Source organism: Urocitellus parryii, chromosome 2 (genome assembly GCF_045843805.1).
Source record: "Urocitellus parryii isolate mUroPar1 chromosome 2, mUroPar1.hap1, whole genome shotgun sequence".
Lineage (NCBI taxonomy): Eukaryota > Metazoa > Chordata > Mammalia > Rodentia > Sciuridae > Urocitellus > Urocitellus parryii.
Window position 1 is genome coordinate 90,222,719 of NC_135532.1, and position 24,609 is coordinate 90,247,327.

A 24,609-nucleotide genomic window follows, 5' to 3' on the forward strand; every position below is an offset into this window, starting at 1 on the left:
GTAAAAACCAATGCATAAAATTATATTATTTTTAGATCCAAAACTAACTTGAAAATAAAAATAATTAAGGAAAACAATTAAGGTGGCAGAAATCAGAAAATGCAGTTATTTTGGTTCCTTATCTCAGAAATTGAAATTATTAAGACTGTGAAAATTTTTCTCTATGTAATAATCCTAGATTAAAATTCAGTATCTGTTACCTTATACTATATGACAATGGTAAAAAGAATTGTCTTGAAATGATCAAATGTACACATTACTTTTGGATGGCAGCAATCCTCTTTTACTTTTTTTTATCCTGGGTTGATTGGTAAAATTACCCAATATTGCTTTATACAGATATGTAAATAAGGAGCGTGCGGGCGAGGAAGCGGGGCGGGGGGCCGAGGCGGGGGCCGGGACGACGGCTGGGGCGCTGGGGTCGCCAGCTCCTCGCCCACCTCCCTCCCTGAGGGAGAAGAGGAGGAGGGGAAGTGACTGCGGAGTTGATGAACTTTGCACATCCAGAAACGCCATTTTGATTCCTTTTCCGGAACAAGTTTGCATCTCTCTTCGTTCTCTCCCCGAAGCCCACCGGTCCCCACCGCATCATGCCTGGGAGCCGAGCGCCCTGCCGGGCCGTTGCTCCAACTCTGTGCTCCAGAAGTGGTGACTTTGAGGTGTGACCCTGCCCACATTTGGGCCCAACCGGTGCCAGCTTCTCAATAAGGAGGTCTTGACTTGATAAGACGAGAAAAACAGTGTCAACCAGTGATAGCCCGTAGAGGAAAAAAGAAGTAAACACGGAGCCATTTCTTCCTGCGTGTGGATGGTAGTTCTCTCAGGGGGAAATTTCACGGTTTATCAGTTGGCAAAAAATGGAGTTCTATGACAGAGGCTTCTTAGAAGCATAAACTCCTGTCCCAATGACGTCAAGTTCGCCTGTTGGCTTGGAAGGCCCGGACCTGTCTTCCATCAACACCATGATGTCAGCAGTAATGAGTGTAGGGAACGTCACAGAGAATGGAGGGAGCCCCCAGGGCATCAAGTCCCCGGTGAAGCCTCCAGGACCAAATAGGATTGGCAGAAGGAACCAGGAAATGAAAGAGGAGAAGTCTTCCTACAACTGCCCCCTGTGTGAAAAGATTTGCACTACCCAGCACCAGTTGACTATGCACATTCGTCAGCACAACACAGACACTGGAGGAGCTGACCACTCATGCAGCATCTGCGGGAAGTCCCTGAGTTCGGCCAGCTCCCTGGATCGCCACATGCTGGTGCACTCGGGCGAAAGGCCTTACAAATGTACTGTGTGTGGCCAGTCTTTCACCACCAACGGGAACATGCACAGACACATGAAGATTCATGAGAAGGACCCCAACAGTGCCACAGCTGCAGCCCCTCCGTCCCCTCTGAAGCGCAGGCGGCTGTCCTCCAAGAGGAAGCTGAGTCATGATGCCGAGTCGGAGAGAGAAGACCCAGCACCAGCTAAAAAGATGGTAGAAGACGGGCAGTCAGGTGACTTGGAGAAGAAGGCCGATGAAGTCTTTCACTGCCCAATATGCTTCAAGGAATTTGTTTGCAAGTATGGACTGGAGACCCACATGGAGACCCATTCAGATAACCCACTAAGATGTGACATTTGCTGTGTCACCTTTCGAACACACCGAGGACTGCTGCGCCACAACGCACTTGTCCACAAACAGCTTCCCAGGGACGCAATGGGAAGGCCTTTCATCCAGAACAATCCTTCGATTCCTGCTGGCTTCCATGACTTAGGATTCACTGACTTCTCCTGTAGAAAGTTCTCTCGCATTTCTCAGGCCTGGTGTGAAACAAACCTACGAAGGTGCATCAGCGAGCAGCACCGTTTCGTCTGTGACACCTGTGACAAGGCGTTCCCCATGCTCTCGTCCCTCATTCTGCACAAGCAGACCCACATTGCCTCGGACCAGGGACGGGAAAAGCTGCAGGCCAAGACCCTGGCTGGTGATGTTCTGGACCAGAAGGCCTTCCTGACCTTGCTGGGCCTGCAGCACACCAAAGACATCAAGCCTGTGCCCACTGAGGAGCCCCTGCCCGATGACAACCAAGCAATACAGCTCCAGACACTCAAGTGTCAGCTACCTCAGGACCCTGGCTGCACCAACGTGCTGAGTCTGTCTCCTTTCGAAGCTGCTTCCCTAGGTGGTTCTCTCACAGTCCTTCCAGCTACCAAGGAGAGCATGAAGCATCTGACCTTACAGCCCTTCCAGAAGGGCTTTATTATCCAGCCAGATAGTAGTATTGTGGTCAAGCCCATCTCAGGAGAGTCAGCCATCGAGTTGGCAGACATTCAGCAAATTCTGAAGATGGCAGCCTCGGCTCCCCCACAAATCAGTCTTCCACCTCTCTCCAAGGCCCCTGCCACCCCTCTGCAAGCAATTTTCAAGCACATGCCCCCTCTGAAGCCAAAGCCCCTGGTCACACCCCGGACGGTGGTGGCCACCTCTACACCCCCTCCTCTCATCAACACCCAGCAGGCCTCCCCAGGATGCATCAGCCCCAGCCTCCCCCCACCACCCCTGAAGCTCCTCAAGGGCTCAGTGGAGGCCGCCTCCAACGCCCACCTGCTGCAGTCCAAGTCGGGGGCCCAGCCAAACACGGCCACCCAGCTCTTCCTGCAGCAGCCCCGGGTAGAACTGCCAGGCCAGCCCGAGATGAAGACGCAGCTGGAGCAGGACAGCATCATTGAGGCCCTGCTGCCCCTGAGCATGGAGGCCAAGATCAAGCAAGAGATCACAGAGGGGGATCTGAAGGCCATCATGACAGGGCCCAGTGGCAAGAAGACCCCTGCCATGCGCAAGGTGCTATACCCCTGCCGCTTCTGCAACCAGGTGTTTGCCTTCTCGGGAGTCCTGCGTGCCCACGTGCGCTCCCATCTGGGCATTTCACCCTATCAGTGCAACATCTGCGACTACATCGCTGCCGACAAGGCCGCTCTCATCCGCCACCTGCGCACGCACAGCGGGGAGCGACCCTACATCTGCAAGATCTGCCACTACCCCTTCACGGTCAAAGCCAACTGCGAGCGGCACCTGCGCAAGAAGCACCTCAAGGCCACCCGCAAGGACATCGAAAAGAACATCGAGTATGTGAGCAGCAGTGCGGCCGAGCTGGTGGACGCCTTCTGTGCCCCCGACACGGTGTGCCGGCTGTGCGGAGAGGACCTGAAGCACTACCGCGCGCTGCGCATCCACATGCGCACGCACTGCGGCCGAGGCCTGGGCGGCTGCCACAAAGGCCGCAAGCCCTTCGAGTGCAAGGAGTGCAGCGCCGCCTTCGCGGCCAAGCGCAACTGCATCCACCACATCCTCAAGCAGCACCTGCACGTGCCGGAGCACGACATCGAGAGCTACGTGCTGGCCGTGGATGGCGGCCTGGGCCCTGCGGAGGTGCCCGCCGAGGCCTCGGGAAGGGAAGAGGAGAGCGGCTGTGTGGCCTTCAGTGACTGCAAGCCCATTGCCGCCTTCCTGGAGCCCCAAAACGGCTTTCTTCACGGGGGCGCCGCCCAGCCCCCCCTTCCCCACGTGGCGGTCAAGCTGGAGCCCGCCAGCACCTTCGCCGTAGACTTCAATGAGCCCCTGGACTTTTCTCAGAAGGGCCTGGCCTTGGTCCAGGTGAAGCAGGAAAACGTGTCCTCCTTTCTGAGCCCTTCTTCCTTGGTCCCCTATGACTGCTCCATGGAGCCCATTGACCTGTCCATCCCCAAGAACTTCAGGAAAGGAGACAAGGACGTGGCTGCTCCCAGTGAAGCCAAGAAGCTGGAGCAGGAGGTGGGGAGCAGTGAGCAGCTGTCTCCCTGCCCACCCTGCCCTACTCTGCCAGTGACCCTGGGGCCTAGCGGAATCCTGGAAAACCCCACAGCCACAGTGGTGGCTGCCACCCCAGCTGCAGCCCGGGAACCCCATGCTCAGCCCCTCCAGGGCTCTGTTCAGCTGGCCGTCCCCATCTACTCCTCAGCTCTGGTCAGCAACCCTCCCCTCTTGGGAAGCTCCGCCCTCTTAAGCAACTCGGCCCTCCTGAGCAGTTCAGCCTTGCTGCGGCCATTGCGGCCCAAACCCCCCCTGCTCTTGCCAAAGCCCCCAGTGACAGAAGAGCTGCCTCCACTGGCCTCCATTGCCCAGATCATCTCATCCGTGTCTTCGGCCCCCACTCTGCTGAAAACCAAGGTGGCCGACCCAGGCCCTTCAAGCACCAGCAGTAACGCTGTGGCTGCAGACAACTTAGGAGGCACCATACCCAAAGCTGCTGCCACCCCCGCTGACACCACAGGCCCAAAAGAATCCAGCGACCCACCCCCTACAGTGATCAGCCCAGAGGCAGCCTCACCCACTGAGCAGGGGCCAGCTGGCTCATCCAAGAAGAGGGGCCGGAAAAGGGGGCTGAGGAGCCGGCCCCATGCCAACAGTGGTGGGGTGGACCTGGACTCGAGTGGGGAGTTTGCCAGCATTGAAAAGATGCTGGCCACCACGGACACCAACAAGTTCAGTCCATTTCTGCAGACTGCAGAGGACGACACTCAGGACGAGGTGGCTGGAGCCCCCTCTGACCACCATGGGCCCAGTGATGAAGAGCAGGGTAGCCCTCCGGAAGAAAAGCTGCTGAGGGCAAAGCGGAACTCCTATGCCAACTGCCTGCAGAAGATCAACTGTCCCCACTGTCCTCGGGTCTTCCCTTGGGCCAGCTCCCTCCAGAGGCACATGCTCACACACACTGGTCAGAAACCCTTCCCTTGTCAAAAATGCGATGCCTTCTTTTCTACCAAATCTAACTGTGAACGCCACCAGTTGCGCAAACACGGAGTTACCACCTGTTCCCTGAGAAGAAACGGGCTTATCCCCCCAAAAGAGAGTGATGTTGGATCCCATGATAGCACAGATAGCCAGTCAGACTCGGAAACACTGGCGGTGGCAGGTGAGGTGCTGGACCTCACCGCACGGGACAAGGAGCAGCTGCCATCAGAGGGAGCCGTGGAGCTCAGCCAGGCTGCAGCGGATCCTCCTGTGGAGGAGGCCAAGGCAGAGGCAGCCTCCCCTGGGAAGGGGGAAGAGGAAGGGGCAGAGGAGAAGCAGAAGCTGGAGGAAGAGTGTGGCGTGGAGGTGAGCGCTGGGGACGCCGACGGGCCGGAGGAAGACAGGGCCAGCAACAAGAGCCTGGACCTCGACTTGGCCAGCAAGCTGATGGACTTCAAGCTGCAGGGTGAGGCGGGCCCCGTGGGCAGCCAGGGCTCTGCCCAGCAGGACCAGAAGCACGCCTGTGACACCTGCGGGAAGAGCTTCAAGTTCCTGGGCACCCTGAGCCGCCACCGGAAGGCTCACGGCCACCAGGAGCCCAAGGATGAGGAGGAGACGAAGCCTGCGGAGGGAGAGGGTGCTGGCGGAGCAGCCGAGAGGCCGCCATCTGCCCCTGCCTCTGAGCCTGAAGAGAAGCCCACTGAACCCCCTGAAGTGGAGCCAGCCCCAGGCACCAGGGAGGCCTCCGAGGAGAAGCAGAACGAGGAGACAGAGGGCCCCTCTGACGGGGAGGGCACAGCCGAGAAGAGGTCCTCAGAGAAAAGCGACGATGACAAGAAACCAAAGACGGACTCCCCCAGGAGCACGGCCAGCAAGGCGGACAAGAGGAAGAAGGTCTGCAGCGTGTGCAGCAAGCGCTTCTGGTCCCTGCAGGACCTCACCAGGCACATGAGGTCCCACACAGGGGAAAGGCCCTACAAGTGTCAGACCTGCGAGCGGACCTTCACCCTCAAGCACAGCCTGGTCCGGCACCAGCGGATCCACCAGAAAGCCCGGCACGGCAAGCACCACGGCAAGGACAGTGACAAGGATGAGCGGCCCGAGGAGGACAGCGAGGACGAGTCCACCCATAGCGGCAACAACCCAGTCTCAGAGAATGAGGCCGAGTCGGCTCCCAGCACCAGCAACCACGTTGCCATCACCCGGAGCCGCAAAGAGAGCTTGGCCAGCGCCGGGAAGGACTGCGGCCACCGGGAGGAGAAGGGCCGGCCGGCCCCCAAGGAGCAGGCAGCGGGCGACCCCGACCCCGAGGGCCCAGAAGCCCTGGTGCAAGACCTGCTGGAGCTGTGCGGCAAAAGGCCTGCCCACCCCGCGCTGGCCCCGGCCGAGGCCACCTCCCAGCTGCTGGGGATGGAGTGACATCCCGCCTCGCCCTCGCACAGACAAGCCAGCGGAGCCCAGCGTCTCAGAGCTGCATTTCAGGAGATTTCGTCATTGTCCTTCGGCTGTCGGGAGGAGCCAGCGGGAGGCAGGAGGAGCCGAGCGGGCCACCGGCCCTGTGCCATAGCCTTGCGGGCGCCCTGCAGGCCGCAGCACGTGCCGATTCCAGTGCCTTAACTACTTACGGAGCCTCCGTGTCCCATGGGGGTTGTGTTTGCCCAAAACGACTTTAACAAGACAGATATTTTAAAGAATTGTCTGGGGAGGACCTCTTCATTTAAGCATTAATGTTACCCTTTGTATCGATGTGTGTGAGCTTGTTTCTGTGAATCTGTGACAGTCCTGTTTGTTCTGTGAGCTGGAACAGGAGGAGAAAAACGCCCTGGGATACCCGTAGCCAATAACTGGAAGAAAATGATGTGAATTTCATAATTTCATGTAAATGACCAGAGGGAAGATGGATGTGATGTGATTTCTCAAAGACCTTCCTTTTTCTTTCTTTTTCCCTATTTGCTCCGTGGTGGAGCCGATCTGGTCCTTGTTATTAGGAAATGTGGTCGATGAAGGTTTCCAAGGCGGCTCAAGCCAAAATCAGGAAAGATCTCTAGCTTCAACCTCGTATTTGTTTCTACTCTTTCCACCTTAGAAATAGTTACTATTCAAGTTCCAAGACATCCATTCTTAATCTACAGAGAAGAGTTACCTCCCCAACAACTTAACCTATGGAAAACGTACCTGGATGTTGTCTATTTGATTTTCCCCCTTCCCATTAGGTATATGTTATTATTATTATTAATATTAATATTATTATTATTATTAGTTCATCAGTTTGCTGGGCTCTGCAGTCAGCAGAAACAAGTGGGCAATATTTGTCCTGGGAGACCTGCGTGGCCACCCCCAGGTCCCCACAGAACCTGCCCCTGCCGGTTCCTGGGCACGCTCCGGTGACAGCTCTCTACTGTACTCAGACAGGCCTTTCTTCCGCAGCTGCAGACTCCAGCAGGGGCCGGCCCCTGGAACACAGCTGAGGAAGGCTCCGATCGGGGAGAGCAAGGCTGCACATGCGGCAGGGAACAGGCATCCAAGACACCGGGCCAGGCCCGGGGGCGCCACAGGGGTGGTTTTTGAGGAAGCCAGGTGGTGACAGTCCTGTCACTTGTGAGCAAAGTATCCCAGTCTTCCTGCTAAGCCCAGTCCAAGCCTTGTCCCCGGCTGTGCTACTGTCATTAAAAAGTGAGGAAGTACTACTACTGGTAATAAAACTACATGCAAGGGTTAAGAGGAGAGATTTCTATTTACCTTCCTGCGATGTGGGGTTGGTGCTTAAAGACCCATGTGGTGTCACTAGTTCCTTAAGAGGCCCGAACTGCTGGGTGCAAAAAGGTGGGATTCCTTTTATTCGTGAGCATTCTGTGCAGACAACAGACTTCCCTCACTGCAGTGAAAACGATAGGTCCTATAGCGCTGACCTTGTGTCCAGCATCCTGCCCTTGAGCCGAGCCCCTAAGGACACCCGAGCCGTACTGCTGCCGGGGCCCCTGCTTGCTGCACCCTGTGGAGCCTCTGGCCTTTCCCTGGGGAGGTGCCCCTCCACTGGGCCTCTCCCCGCTGGCCCCTTGTGGCTCCACGGGCTCTTCCTTGGCTTAAACCTTGCACAGAGACACATGCCCTTTTGTTTCCATTTCAGTTTCCAGTAGCTAAGACCCAACCACCCTGACATCAAAGGAAGGTGGATATTCTTGAAAAAATAAAAAGTGATATCTTTGCATGTGAAAGGAAAATCGTTGAGGTATATATGATTTTTAACTGTATTGGGATATATGAACCAGTTTAAAATGCGGTTTTATTGACTGTAGAGATGAATGCAGATCAGAACCAATGATCCCTTGGCCTTCTAAGTTGAAACCAGTTCATGCATCCCTTAGTTGTTCTTTTTTTATTATTATTATTACAGCTGTTATTGTTATTTTTGTCGTTATTATTATTTGGGGTTCCTTGTGTTTTGTTTTTCTTTGCAGCTCTCCACACTAAACTCGCAATATTGTGGGGAGAAGCCATGACTAAACTACGCTGCGGTGAGATGTAGCAGGGGTCAGCCCCCCGCCACGCAGGTCGCCGGGGCTGCAGCTCGCAATAATCACTATTGATCTAAAGCTTTATTTAGCCTTGATCCGTACCCTCGTAGTCGATAAGGTCTTGCCACATTTTATTAGTGAGTTTGACAAGTGTATTATTTGTTTGTTGTTCTGCCCCCCTTTCCCCTATATTAAACTGTGAAATTTGTGATTTGTGTAAACGCTGGGTGAATCATAGCTTAGTTTGCATGTCCAGCTAATTTGTTCCTATACATTTTGTTTGATTCTCTTTCTCCTTCTCTCAGGGCTTTTGCATATATATATATATATATATATATATATATATATATATATGGATCTTCTGAAAAGTTTTTTGAGGTGCAAGTTTTTTTTTTCTTTCTCTGTGATTAATGGACACAATGCTGAGATTCAATCACTACATGAAACACCTGGCTGCGTGAACAAAAGAAACAAAGACCCCAGGGCTGTCTTCCACGCGGCTCTGGGGAAGCTACGTGGCAGCCGGATGCCAGTTTCAGACAGATTCATCATACGTTCGTCTCTTTCCTCTCCTCTCTTTCTTCAAGAAGGAAGTTGATCCTAGTGATTTCAGCCCATGCATTAAACAGGAAACAATAATAAATGTGTAGATTTCATATTTTTCTAAAGGGAACTTAAAAAACTGCTGCTACATGTTATGTACAAAACTGGTTTATGCCACATGAACAGAGAATCACAAGTTTGGTTTTGGTACTTTTTGTTCCTCTTTGTACTCAGTTGTATAGAACTTCCAAATTCAGAATGAAAAGAAAGCTGTTCTGTATCAAACCATCTAAGCAATAAATGTTATATTTTAAAAACGGCAAAAAAAAAAAAACAGATATGTAAATAAGAGAAACAATAAAATTTATTTTATAGTATGATAAAAAATGAAAAACCAACGCATATTCTTTTTTTTCAAAAATTACAATCAACTTCATTGAAGTGTTATTTACATAATACAAGGTGTACAAATCCTATGGGTACAGTTTGGTGAATTTGGACAATTGCCTATATCTATGTGAACCATGCCACAATCAAGATTGTACATTGCCCCCCAAAATTTCCCATTATCCATATGATTTCAGCTCTGACATATACAGGTATGTTTAGAGCAACAAAGCTGAGATCCCTCTACCTGAAACAGATACCTCCAAAGCTGTACATTGGCAGGCATGTTGAGGTGATAATTTTGAGCAGTTAATTACTGGAGGATCAGTGTGGACTACAATGAGATTAAGAAATACTTGGAGATGGCAGTCTTAGGGTACCCCAATAATTTCATGAAGTTCATATCTGAGAATTCTACCAAGAACTCCTGGTAAAGGTAAGAAAAATATGCTTGATAACTCTCACAGAGAAAAGGAATCATTATAAAATATACCAGAGCCTTGTCAAAACAAAAGCAGACTCTCCAGGGGAAAAGATAGATCACATAGATATAAGCATTTGTCAAAATTCATCAATATCTTTATTCAAAATAAAGCCAGACCTTCATTCTGGCTTGGGAAAGAAAACTTTTCAACCTAATCCTCTCCAGGGTCACTTTTTGTTGTCTACAAGAAACCCCTTTTAAACACATAAGCAAAGATAAGAGCAAATGAATGGAGAAAGACATACCATCTTTTTTTTATTGATTGTTCAAAACATTACAGAGCTCATGATATATCATCTTTCATACATTTGACTCAATTGGGTTTTGAACTCCCATTTTTACCCCAAATACAAATTGCAGAATCACATCGGTTACACACTCACATTTTTACATAATGTCATATTAGTGACTGTTGTATTCTGCTACCATTCTTATCCCATACCATCCCTCCTACCCTCCCCTCCCCTCCCATTTTCCCTCTCTACCTCCTCTGCTGTTGTTCAATTCTCTCCCCCCTTTTCCCCCTCCCCCTTGCCCCTCACAACCTCTTATAATTTTGTGTATCATTGAAGGTCTCCTACCATTTCCATATGCTTTCCCTTCTCTCTCCCTTTCTCTCCCCCCATTCGTATTTGTTTACTGTTAGTTTTTTCCTCATGCTCTTCCTTCCTGTTCTGTTCTTAGTTGCTCTCTTTATATCAAAGAAGACATTTGGCATTTGTTTTTTAGGGCTTGGCTAGCTTCACTTAGCATAATCTGCTCTAATGCCATCCATTTCCCTGCAAATTCTATGATTTTGTCATTTCTTAGTGCTGCATAATACTCCATTGTGTATAGATGCCACATTTTTTATCCATTCATCTATTGAAGGGCATCTAGGTTTGTTCCACAGTCTAGCTATTGTGAATTGTGCCGCTATAATCATTGATGTGGCAGTATCCCTACAGTACGCTCTTTTAAGGTCCTCAGGGAATAGTCAGAGAAGGGCAATAGCTGGGTCAAATGGTGGATCCATTCCCAGCTTTCCCAGGAATCTCCATACTGCCTCACTAATTTGCAGTCCCACCAGCAGTGTACAAGTGTACCCTTTTCCCCAGATCCTCGCCAACACTTATTGTTGTTTGACTTCATAATGGCTGCCAATCTAACTGGAGTGAGATGGTATCTTAGGGTGGTTTTGATTTTCATGTCTCTGATTGGTAGAGATGGTGAGAATTTTTTTATGTACTTGTTGATTGATTGTATGTCCTCCTCTGAGAAATGTCTATTCAGGTCCTTGGCCCATTTGTTGATTGGGTTATTTGTATCTTATTGTTTAATTTTTTGAGTTCTTTGTATATTCTGGTTATTAGGGCTCTAACTGAGGTGTAAGGGGTAAAAATTTTTCCCAGGATGTAGGCTCTCTATTTACCTCTTTTATTGTTTCTCTTGCTGAGAAAAAAAACTTTTTAGTTTAAGTAAGTCCCATTTGTTTATTCTTATTATTAACTCTTGGGCTATGGGCGTCCTATTAAGGAATTTGGAGCCCGACCCCACAATATGTAGATCGTAGCCAACTTTTTCTTCTATCAGACGCAGTGTCTCTGATTTGATATCTAGCTCCTTGATCCATTTTGAGTTAATTTTTGTGCATGGCGAGAGAAAGGGATTCAGTTTCATTTTGTTGCATATGGATTTCCAATTTTCCCAGCACCATTTGTTGAAGATGCTATCCTTCCTCCATTGCATGTTTTTAGCCCCTTTATCAAATATAAGATAGTTTTAACTTTGTGGATTAGTCTCTGTGTCCTCTATTCTATACCATTGGTCCACCTGCCTGTTTTGGTACCAGTACCATGCTGTTTTTGTTACTATTGCTTTGTAGTACAGTTTTAACTCTGGTATCGTTATACCTCCAGATTCACACTTCCTGCTCAGAATTGCTTTTGCTATTCTGGGTCTTTTGTTTTTCCATATGAATTTCACGATTACTTTATCTATTTCTACAAGTAATGCCATTGGGATTTTGATTGGCATCGAATTAAACCTGTAGAGAACTTTGGGTAATATCGCCATTTTGATGATCTTAGTTCTGCCTATCCATCTTCTGAGATCTTCTTCTATCTCTCTCTTTAGGTTTCTGTAGTTTTCATTGTATAAATCTTTCACCTCTTTTGTTATGTTGATTCCCAAGTATTCCCAAGTATCTACAGACCAATATCTTGGATGCAAAAATTCTCAATAAAATTCTGGCGAATCGAATACAAAAGCATATCAAAAAACTTGTGCACCATGATCAAGTAGGATTCATCCCTGGGATGCAAGCCTGGTTCAATATATGGAAATCAATAAATGCTATTCCCCATATCAATAGACTTAAGGACAAGGACCATATGATCATCTCGATAGATGCAGAAAAAGCATTTGACAAAGTACAGCATTCCTTTATGTTCCAAACACTAGAAAAACTAGGGATAACAGGAACTTACCTCAACATTGTAAAAGCTATATATGCTAAACCTCAGGCTAGCATCATCCTAAAGGGAGAAAAACTGAAGGCATTCCCTCTAAAATCTGGAACAAGACAGGGATGCCCTCTATCACCATTTCTATTCAATTTAGTTCTTGAAGTACTAGCCAGAGCAATTAGACAGACAAAAGAAATTAAAGGCATAAAAATAGGAAAAGAAGAAATTAAATTATCGCTATTTGCGGATGACATGGTAATATATTTAACAAACCCAAAAAGGGTCTACAAAGAAGCTGCTAGAGTTAACAAATGAATTCAGCAAAGTGGCAGGTTATAAAATCAACACGCATAAATCAAAGGCATTCCTGTATATCAGCAACAAAACCTCTGAAATGGAAATAAGGAAAACCACTCCATTCACAATATCCTCAAAGACATACCATCTTAACAGTAATGAAAACACAGCTCTTGGGGAAAGTGAATGTCAGAACAAGAAGAATTATCAGGCCTAAAGAGGAGTGTTATAAGTACAAATTAGTCATTTCTCCCAGAAGGCATAACAATAGTAAATGAGTATGAAGTTCTCAACACAACTATAAAGGAAACTGATACATCTGAAAAGCAAAATAGACAAGGCCACTATTGTTTAGGGACTTAAACAGCCTTCTTTCAGATATTGATAGGTAGAGCCCACAGAAAATCAGTAAGGATGACCTGAAGAGCACCATCAACCAACTTGAATATTATGGACATAAAATCTTCACAAGTCACAGGAATATTCACCAAGACAGACCATATGAAGGCCACAAAACACATTAACACCTGTGAAAGAACCAAAAGAACATAGACTGTGTTGTTGGATAATGATGGAATTAAAATAGAAATCAGCAATAGAAATATATCTGGGCTGGAACTTTTTCAAATACTGGAGACAAAACATAAATATTTTAAAGAGCTCATGGGTAAATAAGAAGCCTCAGCAGACATTAACAAATATTTTAACTAAATGAAAACTTCCCAAAATTTGTGGACATGCAGCCAAATCAGTGCTCAGAGGAAAATGTACTAATGAAATGAAAATATTAGAAAAGAACAGTCCAAGAATAGTAAACTACGCATCCGTCTCAAGAAACTAGAGAAAGAAAACCAAACTAGGCCTAAAGAAAGAAGAAAAGATAATATGATAATTAGAGCAGGAATCAATGAAATTGCAATCAGGAAAATAATGGATTAATTTTAAAAAAGGCCATTTACTTGACAAGATTAATACAATTGATAAACTTCTAACTGGACAAACAAAAAAAAGAGAGAGAAGTAACAAATCACCAATAGCAGAAGTTAATTAAGTCTGTAAACATGTGTGCTCAATTTTTTGCAACTTCTATATATCTTAGAATAAAATGGCCAGATATTTTGGTAATAGTTGTGTTTATCTTATAAATAACCACCACAATTTAAATTTGTACATTTTACATCCTCACTTATAACAAAATAGAATTCCATGGCTTTGTAAACTCTTGTTACTGTCAGTCTTAAAATTTTGGCCTTTAGCGTGAGTGAGTAATGGTATTAATTTGATTTGAATTAAGTTTAATTTCCCAGATGAAAGTTGATGTTTATTCTTTAAAATTGACTAATAAAAGGGACACACCTGTAGCAAAACTGGGTGAGAATAAATGTCATAAACTACCAAGATCATTACAGATCTTAGAGTATTCAAATATCTTTAAGAGTTTTTAAAAACATTTTTCTAATGAATATAAAATTTTAAAAATATCATAACTTTTTAGTAGCAAACTTACTAGTTTTGCTTATAAATTTATAAATCTCTATTATTATAGCTCAATTAAATATGTAGTTCTGCAATTAAAAATAATTCTTAAACTTGGAAAGTTATTTAATGTATTTGAAGGAATAAAGCAGAATATCATATATGAAAAATTTCAATACATTTGAAAAAGAAGCATTTTTTTTAAATAAGCAAATGTTTTAAATAAAAATTTTCAACAAATTAAAAGTTGAAGGGAATTTCCTCAATCTGGTAAATGTTCTGATATGCCTACAACTGATTTATAGATAATTCTGAAATACTTGATGATTATTACTATATATCAGAAATGTTTTAAGATTTTCTTCTACTACAGCTCTAACACTAATTAATAACACTATGAGAATTGAAAATGAAGAAATATAACCGTTAATATTCACAAATAATATGATTTTGATCCTAGTATAGAAATAATCTACAGACAAACCATTAGATAAATAAGTAAAATAAACAAGGCTTTTGAATCAAGGACAATTAAAATTGTTAATATGTATACTGCTGTGTAAATATTACCAAAATAATATGTTGTTGGCAGAAGTGTAGACAAATAAATCAATGAAAGAGAATTGCACATAATGAAAATCTCAGTAACATAGTCATTTGAATTGGGACAAGATGACATAGCATTATAATGGGTAAAGCACCAATCAATGGTACTATGATAGATAGATCTTCAGATATTTCTACAAGAAAATAATAGATACTTGGGAAAAATCAGTAACTATTCCACAACTATATCAATCACAGGTGGGTTATAAACCTAAAAGAGAAAGTTAAAACAATAAAGCTCAACAGCACATTAGACACATCTTTATAACATAGAGCTATTTATTCCATACAACCAAAATGTCACTCATAATAAAGACAAAGCTTAATACACTGAAACTTATTAAAATTAAAACCTTTGTTCATCAAAAGATTTTCTAGAAAATGAAAAGTAAAGGCACAGTGACAAAAGTATGTGTAATATATGCATTCACTAAAATACCCCATTAAGAATATTTAGAGTTCTAAACCAAAGAAAATAATGGTACAGTTAAAAAGAAAGAAAAAAGAAAAAATATAAATCAATTCACATAAGAAGACATCACACCCCCATTCTGGGGACTGAACTGAGAGGTGCTTATCACTGAGCTATATTCCCAGTCCTTTTTGTTTTTCATTTTGTGATCAAGTCTTGCTAAATTGCCCAGGCTGGCCTCAAACTTGCCACATTCCTTTCTCAACCTCCCAAGTTGCTGGATAATAAGCATATGTCACCATGCCTGGCTGAAAATATCCTAATGGCTACTATTAGGTTTGGATATGTGGTGTCCCCCCAAATGTTTTTTGTTGATCAAGGAATAGTCAGAAGATAAAAAGATTAGATCTTGAAATGAGAGCTATAAGCTAATCAGGGGATTCATCCATATGATGAATTAATAGTTTGAGTGGATTGCATAGGTGGTAACTGTGGGTAGGTGGGTTGTGGCTGGAGAAAGTAGGTCACTTGGATGTGCTTTTGGGGATTATATTTTGGTCTCTGACTCCTTAGATATTGCCTCCCCCTCCCCCTCCATTCCTAAGATATCGCCTCCCCTCCCCCCTCTCTCATTTCTAGCTGCCATGAGGTAACCATCTTTCCTCCACCACACCCTTCTGTCATAATGTTCTGCCTTACCTCCCACCCACACTGAATCTCTAAAACTGTAAGCTTATAATAAACTTTTCCTTTTCTAAGTTTTCCTTGTCAGGTATTTGGTCACAGTGACAAAATGCTAACACAGCTAATAAACTTGGAAATTAGAACAAAATTAACTACTTATACCACTTGGATAACTAAAAGTTTAAAAATAAAACAATTTGACAATTTTAAGGTATGGAAAGGATGTGGAGCAACCCAAACAATCCCTCACTGCTGGTAGAGATTTAAATTGGTAGAGATCCTTTGAAAAAATGGTTTTCTGGTACATCCTAATGCTATTGCTCCACAAGAATTGCTACATAATTTGTCCATATAAATGGAATACTGTACGGAAGACGATTCTTTTATGCATTTCTTCAATGAAAGAAGAAAAGGATGAGAATGAGAAACCAACCAAGGGTCCACTATATTAATAACAATGTGGTGTCAGAGGTATTGTGGATACTTTGAAATACAGTCACATTCCTTGTCTTCAGAAAGAAGCTACTAAGTAATTGTGAGCTACTAAGTAATTTCTAAAAAATAAGATGCTATTCTTTTATATGTGTTCACAACATAAATTCACTACTGTTTTAGGTTTTTTTTAAATGCTTTCTATAATTTAATAAGTACATATATAATGTCTGGAGTATTTTTTAACATGCTTATTATTGTTTCTATTTCCCTTTGTAGATCATTTTATATTACAGTGAAGGTATTTGACCTACATGGTATTTGTTCTCCTCTTCCCTCACAAGAAAAAAAGAGGAGGCATAGGAAGCATTGTTTGGAATCCTCAAAGAAAAACAGTAACAATTTCAATGTTTGTCTAACGGCATTTAATAGCTATTATTTGATGTCTTCTTTTTAGTACATACCAGGGAAAGGACTGACCAAGAGCCAAAAGCAAAGAACAGAAATATTAGTGTACATAAAGAACATAAGATCTAAACTACAAAAAGACAGTTGTATACACCTGGTAGCATCTTTTCACTGGAGAAAGCAATGTTTCATCATGTCAAGTTTCAGAGAGATGCTCTACTTCCAATCATCTATGGAACAATGTCTTGACATATATAATCTTCTACAGGGGAAAGAGAAAGATTTTTAATCTTCATGGTCACTTTTCATGGTTTTATGACATCTGCAACATTTTTAGCTTTCAGGTAGTCTTTGTGCAGTTCTGCCAGATGCAAAGCATAGGTCACCTGTTACAATGGATACAGTCCTTGCTCTGAGCTTCACATTTACCATCATCTCCACATGACATAATCAGCCAGTGACTGCAACTTCTCTGTTAACACATTGCATTTTTAGGCATCCCTAAACTAAGGTAAACATAAATAAATAAATAAAACACTTCAGGACATTCTAAAGACTTTCCTCTATGCTCATTCTGAAAGAAATCTTTAACTCCAAGATGTCTGGTTATTCCTTCAAAGTAAAATATAAATTTTTAAAAAATGAATCAGCATTTTCTCTTTTATTTATTTTTAAAAACTCACATTTTAAATGACATATTTCCACAATTGTATAGGTATTTAGGGAAAAAAAGATTATAATATCAGCATTCTTTTCAAATATAGGTCCAAAACAGATAAAAATCAACTTACCATATTTTACCAAATTTAATATGTCAATGAGTATTAAGGACAACAGTATTTTAATATTATACCACTAAGAAAGAAAAATAATGTTAACAAAACTATGGTATGCATTTCATGTCAGAGATGCTATCTCAAGAAAAAAGTAGAATCTTTGAATTGGGAAAAAAGAACAGTAAGGTCTATTTTTTAAAATGAAGACCTCTTTGTAGTACACTAAAATGCAATAAATGTAATTATAGCTTTCGATGTGTCCTTTGTCCTTAATTTGAAATTTATCAGATAAATAAATAAATAAATAAACATTTATCTATATATAGATAGATATTTACTTCACACAAAATATCACATAGAGAGAGATTTAGGAACTAATTAAAAATTTGAGGCACTGTTTTACTGAATCGTCCAACTCAAATTTTGGAGATTTTACTATTCTATAATGTTTTCTACTATTTGCAACACATGTTGATGAGGTCCAGTAAGTGCAAATATATATCTATGCCAAGGTTATAAATAAATCAATTAGGAGATATTACCTACAATTATACAAGTGAAAATCAAAACATTACCTTTATAAGAGAGCTAATTATCATAGAAAGCAACTTATATTTTAAACAATGTTTCTGGAGGGAAAAGAGAACAAAGGGCTCTTAGTCCTAAAGGTTTCTTCTTCTGAACTTGTTATTTGGCTGCCATTTCAGTTTTTTTTTTTTTTTTTTTTTTTTTTTTTTTTTTTTATTGTTGGTCACTCAAAACATTACATAGTTCTTAATACATCATATTTCACAGTTTGATTCAAGTGGGTTATGAACTCCCAATTTTACCCCGTATACAGATTGCTGTATCACATCAGTTACCCTTCCATTGATTGACATATTGCCTTTCTCTTGTCTGATGTATTCTGCTGTCTGTCCTATTCTCTACTATCCCCCCTCCCCTCCCCTCCCCTCCCCTCCCTTCCCCTTTTCTCTCTCTACCCCTTCTACTGTAGATCATTTCTTCCATTTGTATTATCTTGTCTTACCCCTCCTTTCCTCTTATATGTCATTTTTGTATAACCCTGAGGATCGCCTTCCATTACCATGCGATTTCCCTTCTCATTCCCTTTCCCTCCCACCTCTCATCCCTGTTTAATGTAAATCTTCTTCTCAAGCTCTTCGTCCCTACCCTGTCCTTGTTTACTCCCCTTATATCAAAGGAGTCATTTGGTATTTGTTTTTTAAAGATTGACTAGCTTCACTTAGCATAATCTGCTCTAATGCCATCCATTTCCCTCCAAATTCTATGATTTTGTCATTTTTTAATGCAGAATAATACTCCATAGTATATAAATGCCACATTTTTTTTATCCATTCATCTATTGAAGGGCGTCTAGGCTGGTTCCACAGTCTTGCTATCGTGAATTGAGCTGCTATGAACATCGATGTTGCAGTGTCCCTGTAGCATGCTCTTGTTAGGGCTTTAGGGAATAGACCGAGAAGGGGAATAGCTGGGTCGAATGGTGGTTCCATTCCCAGCTTTCCGAGAAATCTCCATACTGCTTTCCAAATTGGCTGCACTAATTTGCAGTCCCACCAGCAATGAACAAGAGTGCCCTTTTCCCCGCATCCTCTCCAGCACTTATTGTTGTTTGACTTCCTAATGGCTGCCAGTCTTACTGGAGTGAGATGGTATCTTAGGGTAGTTTTGATTTGCATTTCTCTGACTGCTAGCGATGGTGAGCATTCTTTCATGTACTTGTTGATTGATTGTATGTCCTCCTCTGAGAAGTGTCTGTTCAGGTCCTTGGCCCATTTATTCATTGGGTTATTTGTTATCTTATTGTCTAATTTTTTGAGTTCTTTGTATATTCTGGTTATTAGGGCTCTATCTGAAGTGTGTGGAGTAAAGATTTGTTCCCAGGATGTAGGTTCCCTGTTTATCTCTCTTATTGTTTCTTTTGCTGAGAAAAAACTTTTTAGTTTGAGTAAGTCCCATTTGTTGATTCTATTTGTTAACTCTAGCGCTATGGGTGTCCTATTGAGGAATTTGGAGCCCGATCCCACAGCGTGTAGATCATAACCAACTTTTTCTTCTATCAGATGCCATGTCTCTGATTTAATATCAAGCTCCTTGATCCATTTTGAGTTAACTTTTGTGCGCGGCGAGAGATAGGGATTCAGATTCATTTTGGTGCAAATGGATTTCCAGTTTTCCCAGCACCATTTGTTGAAGATGCTATCCTTCCTCCATTGCATGCTTTTAGCCCCTTTATCAAAAATAAGATAGTTGTAGTTTTGTGGATTGGTTACTGAGTCCTCTATTCTGTACCATTGGTCCACCCGCCTGTTTTGGTACCAGTACCATGCTGTTTTTGTTACTATTGCTCTGTAGTATAGTTTGAAGTCTGGTATCGCTATACCACCTGATTCACACTTCCTGCTTAGTATTGTTTTTGCTATTCTGGGTCTTTTATTATTCCATATGAATTTCATGATTCTTTTATCGATTTCTACAAGATATGCTGTTGGGATTTTGATTGGCATTGCATTGAACTTATATAGGACTTTTGGTAATATCGCCATTTTGATGATGTTAGTTCTGCCTATCCATGAGCAGGGTATATTTTTCCATCTTCTAAGGTCTTCTTCTATGTCTTTCTTTAGGGTTCTGTAATTTTCATTGTATAAATCCTTCACCTCTTTTGTTAGGTTGATTCCCAAGTATTTTATTTTTTTGGGGGATATTGTGAATGGAGTAGTTGTCCTCATTTCCGTTTCAGAGGATTTGTCGCTGATATACAGGAATGCCTTTGATTTATGCGTGTTGATCTTATATCCTGCCACTTTGCTGAATTCATTTATTAGCTCTAATAGCTTCTTTGTAGACCCTTTTGGGTCTGCTAGGTATAGAATCATATCATCTGCAAATAGTGATAATTTAAGTTCTTCTTTTCCTATTTTTATGCCTTTAATTTCTTTCGTCTGCCTGATTGCTCTGGCCAGTGTTTCGAGGACTATGTTGAACAGAAGTGGTGAGAGAGGGCATCCCTGTCTTGTACCAGATCTTAGAGGGAATGCCTTCAATTTTTCTCCATTCAGAATGATGCTGGCCTGTGTCTTATCATAGATTGCTTTTACAATGTTGAGGTATGATCCAGTTATCCCTAATTTTTCTAGAGTTTTGAACATAAAGGGATGCTGTACTTTGTCGAAAGCTTTTTCTGCATCTATCGAGATGATCATATGGTTCTTATTTTTAAGTCTATTGATGTGGTGGATAACATTTATTGATTTCCGTATATTAAAACAACCTTGCATACCAGGGATGAATCCTACTTGGTCATGGTGTATAATTTTTTTGATATGTATTTGAATCCGATTCGCCAGAATTTTATTGAGGATTTTTGCATCAAGGTTCATTAGAGATATTGGTCTGTAGTTTTCTTTCTTTGAAGTGTCTTTGTCTGGTTTCGGAATCAGGGTGATGTTGGCCTCGTAGAATGAATTTGGAAGTTCTCCCTCTTTTTCTATTTCCTGAAATAGCTTGAAAAGTATTGGTGTTAGTTCCTCTTTAATGGTTTTGTAAAACTCTGCTGTATACCCATCCGGTCCTGGGCTTTTCTTAGATGGTAGTCTTTTGATGGTTTCTTCTATTTCCTCTATTGTTATTGGTCTGTTTAGGTTGTCTATATCCTCCTGGCTCAATATGGGCAGATCATAAGACTCAAGGAATTTATCTATGCCTTCACTATCTTCTATTTTATTGGAGTATAAGGATTCAAAGTAATTTCTGATTATCTTCTGTATTTCTGAAGTGTCTGTTGTGATATTGCCTTTTTCATCCCGTATGCTAGTAATTTGGGTTCTCTCTCTTTTTCTCTTCGTTAGCATGGCTAAGGGTCTGTCAATTTTATTTATTTTTTCAAAGAACCAGCTTTTAGTTTTGTCAATTTTTTCAATTGTTTCTTTTGTTTCAATTTCATTAATTTCAGCTCTGATTTTAATTATTTCTTGCCTTCTACTTCTTTTGCTGTCGTTTTGCTCTTCTTTTTCTAGGATTTTGAGATGAAGTATGAGATCATTTATTTGTTGGTTTTTTCTTTTTTTGAGGAATGAACTCCAAGCAATGAATTTTCCTCTTAGAACTGCTTTCAGTGTGTCCCATAGATTCCGATATGTTGTGTCTGTGTTTTCATTTAACTCTAGGAATTTTTTAATTTCCTCCTTGATGTCTTCTAAAACCCATTGATCACTCAGCAACCTATTGTTCATTCTCCAGGTGATGCTTGATTTTTCCTTTCTTCTTTTATCATTGATTTTCAGTTTCATTCCATTATGATCAGACAAGATGCATGGTATTATCTCTACCTCTTTGTATTGTCTAAGAGTTGCCCTGTGACATAGTATATGGTCTATTTTTGAGAAGGTTCCATGTGCTGCTGAGAAAAAAGTGTAGCTACTTGATGTTGGGTGGTATAGTCTATATATGTCAATTAAGTCTAGGTTGTTAATTGTGTTATTCAGTTCTATAGTTTCCTTATTTAACTTTTGTTTGGAAGATCTGTCCAGTGGTGAGAGAGGTGTGTTGAAGTCTCCCATGATTATTGTATGGTGGTCTATTAGACTCTTGAACTTGAGAAGAGTTTGCTTGATGAACACGGCTGCACCATTATTTGGGGCATATATATTTATGATTGTTATGTCTTGTTGGTGTATGGTTCCCTTGAGCAGTATGAAGTGTCCTTCTTTATCCCTTTTGATTAGCTTTGGCTTGAAATCTATTTTATTAGATATGAGTATGGACACTCCTGCTTGTTTCCGTGGTCCATATGAGTGATATGATTTTTCCCAACCTTTCACCTTCAGTCTATGTACATCTTTTCCTATCAAGTGCGTCTCCTGTAAACAGCATATTGTTGGGTCTTGTTTTGTGATCCATTCTACTAGCCTGTGTCTCTTAATTGGTGAGTTTAAGCCATTAACATTTAGGGTTATTATTGAGATATGGTTTGTTCTTCTGTCCATATTTGTTTATTGATGTTACTGAACCTGATTTGTTATCCTCTTTGACTACTTTCCCCCCATTACTGTCCTACCTCCCATTGTTGGTTATCAATGTTATTTTCCATTTCCTCTTCCTGTAATGTTTTGCCTAGTATTTTTTGAAGAGATGGTTTTCTAGCTGCGAATTCCTTTAACTTTTGTTTGTCGTGGAAGGTTTTAATTTCATCTTCTAACCTGAAGCTTAATTTCGCCGGATACACGATTCTTGGTTGGAATCCATTTTCTTTAAGCGTTTGAAATATGTTATTCCAGGATCTTCTAGCTTTTAGAGTCTGTGTTGAGAGATCAGCTGTTATCCTGATTGGTTTACCCCTAAATGTAATCTGCTTCCTTTCCCTTGTAGCTTTTAAAATTCTCTCCTTATTCTGTATGTTGGACATCTTCATTATAATGTGTCTAGGTGTGGATCTCTTATGATTTTGCACATTCGGCGTCCTGTAGGCTTCTAGGATTTGGGATTCTGTCTCATTCTTCAAGTCTGGGAAGTTTTCTCGTATTATTTCACTGAATAGATTGCTTAATCCTTTTGTTTGGAGCTCTGTGCCTTCCTGTATCCCAATGACTCTTAAGTTTGATCTTTTGATATTATCCCATAGCTCTTGGATGTTCTGCTCATGGTTTCTTAGTAGACTTGCTGAGCTATCTATGTTCTTTTCAAGTTGAAATACTCTGTCTTCATTGTCTGATGTTCTATCTTCTAAGTGATCCACTCTGCTGGTAGTATTCTCAATTGAGTTTTTAAGTTGGTTTATTTTTTCCTGCATTTCTAGGATTTCTATTTGTTTGTTTTTTATTACCTCTATCTCCCTGTGAAATTGATCTTTTACTTCCTGGATTTGTTTGTCAATGTGATCTTTCATTATCTGATTTTGCTGTCTCATGTCTTCCTTGAGACTCCAGATCATCTGAAGCATGTATATCCTGACCTCTCTATCTGACATTCCATCTGCTGCACCTACTACCTCTTCTAAAGTTGAGTTGACCTGCATTGCCTGTGATCCTTTCTTTCCTTGTCTTTTCATACTGCTGGCGTTTCTTTCTGCTTGGTGAAACTGTTGTGTTTTGAAATTTTCTCTCTAATTATTTATATTGCTCTTGAATAGTTGAAAAATCACCCTTGCAGGGCAGGTAGTGGCTGTGATCCTCCTCCAATTGGTGTGATCCGTCTACCACGCTGGCAGGCCCTAGTTCTGCTCTGCTGGTCGGTCAAAGGTCCGCCTACCCAGCAGGCACGAGGAGCACCTCTGTCACTCCGCAGGTTGCTGGGCCTAACCTCCTGATGGGTCGAAGGTTCGCCTAGCTTGCAGTCACTGGGGGAGGGGCCGGTTCCGCCCCTCAGCAGGCCGCTCGGCCCATCTGCCGGTGGTCACAGTCCCGCCTACCTGCAGACACTGGGGGAGGGGATGGGCCTGCCCCTCAGCGAGCCACCGGCCCTGTCCTACTTGTGGGTCCTGTCCGCGTTCCCTGCAGGCACGTGTAGCTATTCTGTCACTCGGCAGGTTGCTGGACCTGACCCGCCCGTGGGTTGCAGGTTTGCCTAGCTTGTAGGCACTGGGGAGGAGAGATATTAGAAGGGGAGGGAAGAAGTCACTAAAGAGAATGAGTATAGGCAGGTAGAATTCAAGGAAGGGGGAATAGGAAAATTGAGAAGAAGTGAGAAGACAAAAGAAAAAAAAAGTGAAAAGAAAGAAAGAAGAAACGAAAAAAATAAAACTTTAAAACCAAAAAAAAAAAAATTTTATAATGATAATAAAAAATGGAAATTAAAGTTTAAAAAATAATAGTAATACTAATAAAATAAAAAGAGTTTAAAAAAATTGAAACCATTAATAAGAAAGTTAAAGAACAACAACTACAGCAACAACAAAAAGTGAAAAAAAATACTAATAATAATCATTAAAAAAAATAATAATAATAATAAATGCAGTCATATAGCTCGATTAGCTTCTCTTCCAGTTGGTGGAGCTATGCCCACTGGGCCAGGCTTCTCTTCTTGATAGGTGGGAGCCAATCACTGTGCCTCAGCTCTTCTTCCCAGACTGTGCGGGTCTCCAATCCTGAGTGCCTAGGACCTTCTCTTGTGGTTCCTCAAGCCAGGCCCCGCTCACCTGTGACACTCACCACAATACTGACTACACGCCAGGTCTGCTGCTCCTGGGAGCCCTGTTTTCATGGGTGCCTGGGCACACCCTTTCTGTTTGTCTCCCTCAGACCCCAAGTTTGTAGGGTTTGGGGCTGAGGGCCCCCAGCGAACTTGTTTGCCCTCAGGTAGCAACTCCCCTGGTAGCTGGTGCAAGGGACCTCTGTTGTCAGCACTGGTGGAAGTAATAGCCTGGA

The 24,609-nt window shown here is 42.7% G+C and overlaps 1 protein-coding gene across 2 annotated transcripts; it reads left to right on the forward strand.

The window, feature by feature from the left end:
• Positions 1-418: 418 nt before the first annotated feature.
• LOC113178551 (ras-responsive element-binding protein 1-like) lies at positions 419-7,560 on the forward strand. 2 transcript variants are annotated; one of them, XM_077795236.1, is made up of 2 exons: positions 419-4,737; positions 4,900-7,560. In XM_077795236.1, exons 1-2 carry the CDS (start codon positions 906-908, stop codon positions 6,171-6,173), a joined length of 5,106 nt encoding a protein of 1,701 aa, XP_077651362.1. In that variant the 5' UTR covers positions 419-905; the 3' UTR covers positions 6,174-7,560. The 2 variants fall into 2 exon arrangements, with proteins under 2 accessions (XP_077651362.1, XP_026238602.2); XM_026382817.2 differs by having other exon boundaries at positions 419-7,560.
• Positions 7,561-24,609: the final 17,049 nt, after the last annotated feature.

Bases quoted from the DNA above. Each gene is read 5' to 3' on its own strand.
- LOC113178551 (XM_026382817.2), top strand. From the start codon at position 906: ATGACGTCAAGTTCGCCTGTTGGCTTGGAAGGCCCGGACCTGTCTTCC.